At 41.7% G+C, this 6,347-nt stretch overlaps 1 protein-coding gene across 1 annotated transcript; it reads left to right on the forward strand.

Moving 5' to 3' along the window:
* Positions 1-2,694: 2,694 nt before the first annotated feature.
* Positions 2,695-6,027, forward strand: LOC110197641 (procathepsin L-like). Its single transcript, XM_020971699.1, is given in 8 exon segments — positions 2,695-2,820; positions 3,159-3,281; positions 3,378-3,419; positions 3,422-3,532; positions 3,738-3,962; positions 4,956-5,121; positions 5,226-5,337; positions 5,928-6,027. Coding segments are annotated over 8 exon segments (1,005 nt in total).
* The last annotated feature ends 320 nt before the right edge of the window (positions 6,028-6,347 follow it).

Genomic DNA, 6,347 nt, shown 5'->3' on the forward strand with positions numbered 1-6,347 from the left:
TCTGTAGAGCCCACTGTAAACCTTAAAAAGTATTAAAGGAATGGTTGCCTTTTTTAAATTACCATTACTATTACGGAAGCGCAGGGAGCTGAGTGCGCAGCTTATGGAGGCTGGGGTGTGTTTTTGGCCCGCATTTAATGGGAGAGGAGATGATAAGAAGGAGGGGGCGTTGAGGAGGGTCATCTTTTGGATGGATTTGGGGATGAGAAGGGGCCCACCCTAGGTTGGCCTGTGACTTCCTTCCTGGATCTGATCTGCAACTGTTCTCCCTCCCTTTCCTGGATTTATTTATCCCGGGTGACCTGGAGTAGTTCTGGATTTCCTCTGGCTGCAAATTCTACAGCTATCCCTGGGGTGGAGATGGGGGGCTTAGGAAAATGTAAATGCACTGGCTTGTGTCTGTGTGTACCCCTCTGCTCCAGAGGAGGAGGAAAACAGCTCCTCTCAGGGCCTGCTTAAAAGGCCCCTTAAGATGCTCTGCAAACTCTCCCATCCCCCAGCAGGTGCCCCAGGGATGGGGATAGTGCCAGGAGGGGTGGCTCCTGGCCTCCAGGTGAGTCCATTCCCCCTGGCTGGTGGTGTTGGGGTTCCTGGCTCACTTGGGTGCCTCCGCTTGAACTCCTTTCCGGCTTGGAGGCGTGGACCTTGTTAGGAGAGAGGCAGGCAAGAAATTGTTTCAGAGGCAGGAAGTTTAGATGCCCAGAGTTTGTTTGACCCACTTCCCTATCCTTGTACTTGTAAAAGATAGATTTTGGCTTGCAGGGCCTTTAGATCTAAGGCCTATAGAATCTGAAAATCTGGAGATGGCTATGTTACTCTTCTGTAGAAAAGGCAGAAAAGGCTTTCCTCCTCTCCACTCCATCCATCAGCAGCTGACTGTATAACCTTACCTTTAGACTCTATGGGATCATAGATTTAAAGCTGGAAGGTGCCATAAAACTGAGGCACTGAGGTGAAGTGGCATGCCTATGTACGCCCATGTGGTAGTAACTGACAAGATCAGGATTGACCCCAGTCACTCTGATGTCAAATCCAGTTCTATTCCAGGCTAGTATGTTGCTTGGTTATGCTCCTGAGAAATGAGGTCGTTCTGAGTTCTGGAGAAGGTGCATTTGGTGATTTGGTTTAGAGAGAAGCTTCAAAATGTGGTAGTGGCTTTAAGGAAAACATTTATTTAGTACCTGTTGTGTGCCAGGCATTGTGCACTGGGGTTATAAAGAGTCAAAAGGCAGCCCCTGCCCTGAATAAAGCAGTAATCTGCAGACTTTTGCTAGGACACACACACCTCCCATTAGGAAAAAAAATTTATGAGCACTCCCCCAATATATATGTACATTCACTTCTATAAATTTTATGTGTACTCCTGTGCTAATAAACACAAATATAGGTTTTTTAAGATATGAGATAAGAATGAAATAATATGAGCCTAGGGACAATAGAAACCCTGGAGTATACTGGACATAAGAGCAAAATGGTCACTTTAGAATGGTTTTGGCTGCTGTGTGAGGATAGGATGGAATGGAGGAAGACCTGGGGAGGGGAGATGAGTTGGAATGATATTGCAAAAGTCCACTGGAGAGGTGATTAGGGTTCTTGGGAAGACCAAAGAGAGAGATGCTTTGGCAATTGGTTGGATGGAAGGCTGATGTGTTCTTGACAATAATAGCTAACATGGTTTGGAAAAGGGATGGGTTGGAGGAGGAAGATAATGTAATAAAATGTGCTTATCCTAAACACCCTTACCTCCTTCTGTGGGACTTACAGGAAGAGAGATAGAGTTCTTTTACTAGTCACTGCTGCCACTACAACTCCCTCCCTTCCTCATTTTCCCAAATGATGCTGCTTGGTATTAGTTTCTCACAGCTGCCTTTAGTTAGGGGAGGTTGGGAACATGAGAGAGAAGGTTGAGCAGAAGATTATTAGTGTAGTTGTATTAGAGACAAGCCTTGTAGGTTGACAGTCAGAGAGTGGGATGTGGACTAACCTCAAGTTAACAATAATGATAATAATAAAAAAAAAATACCTAATGCTTTAAGGTTTCCAATACCCTTTGCAAATATTATCTCATTTTATCCTCACATCAACCCTGTGAGGTAGGTGCTGTTATTATCCCCATTTTACATATAAAGAAACTGAGGCTAAGAGTGGTTAAGTGATTTACCCATAGCCTCACAGCTACTACTAAGTGTCTGAGTCAGGATTTGAGCTCAGGTCTTCCTGAACCCTAGGTCCAGCACTCTATCCACCATGCCACCTGCCTCTAACCATTGTGGACAGACCTTAACTTCCATTTTGGGAACCACTGCCATAAAACTTAGGGGCACATTTCAGCTTTAAAAACAGTTACTGCTTTTGAACTGGGTATCCATTTTTTATCATTTGTGCTATTAATGTTGGCACTTAATGAAGCATTGTCTCTGGTGTTAATGTTTTTGTGTCAATATCTAAACTCCCTGAAGAACTTTAGATCAGCATTACATCTCATATCTACCCTTACTCCATCCCATCCAACATACAATACTGAGCAAATAGCTAGATATTGTATGAATATTTGCTGAGATTAGTTTTGTTTTTCCACTGGAAAGATTGTGTTTATTTCCCAAAGCAACAAGAGCTTGATTTTTGGTTGGCTTGATTTTTTAATCACACACGTTTTCTGAATATGCCTTCCTTTTTCCTCTTAAGGTTTGAAATATGAATTTATATGTGTGTTTAACTTGCCTATGCTTGGGGATAGTAGCTGCTGCTCCACAACTTGACTGGACTTTAGAGGCTAAATGGCATCAGTGGAAGTCACAACATAGAAGGGGCTATGGAGCGGTAAGCTTTGAGCTACTCTTTCCCCAACTATGTTGAATACAACATGTCCAAGGTAGCCTAATGAAATGGCCTTTACACAAAAGCCAAAGATTATCCAGATAAGAGCTTCACTTGCTCAAGACTGTTGCTTTTCCCACAGAAGTTCAGAGAGTCAGGCTGTCTCCAGCATCAGAACTTGGAAACCCTTCTGGGGCAGCAACATTTGGATGTGGTCACCATCCCAACTGGATGCTAACCAAGTGATTGAGAGTGGATTTGGTCTGAGGATAGTTTCACTTGCATGTATAATGATATAAGCAGAAGCTTATTGAAACTTACATTTTTGTACTTGCTTCCAGACTGAAGATCAGTGGAGGAGAGCAATGTGGGAGAAGAATTTGAGAATGATTGAATTGCACAATCAAGAGTACAACACTGGCAAACATAGTTTCCAGATGGAAATGAACAAGTTTGGCGATATGGTGGTTGTGTTGTAACAATCTGATGTGAATAGTGAATAGCCAACTATCTTTTGCTCCCAACACACTTCATATAAATTCTCTTTCTCTTCATTTTAGACCAATGAGGAATTCAGACAAGTGATGAATGGCTTTAGACAAAACACATTTCAAAGAAGTACAAACGAACTCTGTTTCATGAACCTCACTTTGTGCAGATCCCTGAATCTGTAGACTGGAGAGACAAGGGCTATGTAACTCCTGTTAAGAATCAGGTATGAAAAGTTGCTTAAGTTTGATCCCCAGATAAGCCAGATGAAACTCGGTGAAACTTATGATTGATAGTCTCTTAAATAATGGAACTCCATCTCAGATCTGTGACTGAGCTCCCTTTCATATTTAAAACTATTTAGATTTGTCTGAAAAAGATGAGTAAAATGATCTTGTACACTAACCAGTGCTTCCTTTGGACTTTTGCAGGGTCGATGTGGTTCTTGCTGGGCATTTGGTGCAACTGGTTCCCTGGAAGGCCAATGGTTCCGTAAAACAGGCAAACTTGTTTCACTTAGTGAACAGAATTTGATTGACTGCTCTAGGAATGATGGCAACCGAGGCTGTAATGGTGGTTTAGTAGATAATGCCTTTGAATATGTGAAGAAAAATGGAGGCATTGATACAGAGGAATCATATCCCTATGCAGCAATGGTAAATATAGTTATTGGATTCCCCATCATTTTGGTTTAACTATATTTGAAAGGAGAGTCTCAGTTTGGGCATGGGAGCTGAGGAAGCCTGCAAAGACTGAAGACCTAAATAACCACATGCCTAACTAAGGAAAATCTGTAACTGAATCCAAAACATATCAACACCAAAAATTAGTTGCCTTCACTATGAATACAATCACTTATTGAGAGGAGATCTTGGGAAGTATATAGACTGTTGTCTAAGAGATCATTTGATCAGACATGTTCATTTTACAATGACTTGCTCAAGATCACAAACATAGTAATAAGGGGCAAAGTCTGGATTGGAAGCCAGATTCCCTGAACCTAAATCTATTCTTGCCTTTGTAGCCTACCCTTGTGCCTCCCTGACACCTAGCTCCCACAAGTGCCTCCTTAGAAGCAGGGAATTAAATAACAATTGAGTAATTTTGCACAATAACTGCTGACATTTATCTCCTCCTTAAGGTTTACAAACATGTCATTCACTTAAGCTCTTTTGATCCTCAAACAGCCCTGTCAGGGGAAGGTATTATGCTGAACTTCAGTCTTATGATGGCATAGTTTGTAAGGCGAGAGCTAGATTGGAACCTTGGTCTCACTGGGCTATGTCACAACTAGGAGGCTCTTAGAGTTGCTAAAATAATTGGGTTTTTTATGACAGTGGTATCAAACTCAAGTAGAAATGGGCCACTGAACCATACCTTAGAATCCATGTGCAATGCATATTGACTTAGCAGTGGTGTGTAGGAATGTTACGAGCCCTCTGTTTTATACTAAGCTGCCCTCTTTCAATGGGACTTTCAAATAGTCCTTTATCCACCTCCAGCTCTCTTCTTGAGCTGTTCATCTAATAAGTTGATGGGAGAATATGGCCCATAGATTTATTAATTTCATGACCATCAATTTTAAATTCATCTGGGCAATACCACTGATAATAGGAGACCCAAACCTTTTATCTGTTTCATTTTAAAAGAATGGCTACTGTAGGTATCAGCCAGAAAACTCTGGTGCTAATGTCACTGGATATGTGGACATCCCATCTGGGCAAGAAATGGAACTAGCAGAGGCTGTGGCCACAGTGGGTCCCATCTCTGTTGCTGTTGATGCAGGACATGCATCCTTCCAATTCTATCGATCTGGTAAGCATTTGTTCCTCATTATTTCTGTAACAATGCACTTAACTGTATTACGGCCATTCACTAGCCAGTATTTCTCAAGTTCATGTTTCACTTGACTATCCTAGGTGTTTATTATGACCCACTCTGCAGTAGTGAACAGCTAGATCATGTCATGCTGCTTGTGGGCTATGGTGATGATGAAGATACTGGAAAGAAATACTGGATTGTCAAGAACAGGTAAACCGAGGTCTTGCCTGAAATGTCATTGACCTGCTTGTTGCCAGTTTCTGGTTTTGGGGTTTTTTTTTTCATTTTGAAGAAAGGAGGGGGAGGAGGAAGAAGGGTGGAGTTCCTGGGATCTTGTGAAATGGAGAAGGATGTTCATAGATGGAAGGGGCCCTGTTTTTAGGATCCAGAATAGATTGAGGGGCAGTTAGGTGGTGAGGTGGTGAGAGCACTATCCCTGGAGTCAAAGAACCTGTGCTCAATTAGGACCTCATTTACTTCCTAGCTGTGTGACCTTGGGCAAGTCACTTAACCCTGTTTGCCTCAGTTTCTTCATCTGGGAAATAAGTCACAGAAGGAAAGGACAAACCGATCCTGTATCTTTGCCAAGAAAACCTAAAAATGGCATCATGAAGAGTCAGACACAACTAAGCAACTAAACAACAACAAAGTTAACACCAACAATTATTTTCATTGCTTTCTGAAAGCTCCGACTCATTTTCTGAATTCAGTCACAATGTGTGTCAGAAGGCTTTGCCCTCCTGAAGTAAAAGGCATTTTTGAATGGTGCTCTTGAACTTAATATTTAACTTTCTTTTCAGCTGGGGTGACCAGTGGGGAGACAATGGGTACATTTTAATGGCCAGGGAAGAGAGTAACCACTGTGGAATAGCGACAGCTGCCAGCTATCCTGAAGTATGATGTGACTGAAGGAGCTTTACAGAGAGAGAGGATCTCACCTGTATCATATGGGATCAAACACTTGAATCACCCAAGATCCTAGTTGTAACTTGAGTTTCTTCTGACATGTTTACATTTGTAAAATGTAAAAATTACTTTGTTAAAAACCAACTTGTAATATTGCTTAATGCAAAGACACAAATTTCTATTTTGAAATTGCAATGATGGCATTACTTTTGTAAATAAACCTTGATTTACTCTGTATGAACTTTGGGAGAGCAGATTTCCTTCAAAGTGCTCAGTTTTGTAGCAAGAGAGAAGAGAGTTAGGTTTCTAGTTTT

Source organism: Phascolarctos cinereus, unplaced genomic scaffold, assembly GCF_003287225.1.
Source record: "Phascolarctos cinereus isolate Bilbo 61053 unplaced genomic scaffold, phaCin_HiC Scaffold_4;HRSCAF=312, whole genome shotgun sequence".
Lineage (NCBI taxonomy): Eukaryota > Metazoa > Chordata > Mammalia > Diprotodontia > Phascolarctidae > Phascolarctos > Phascolarctos cinereus.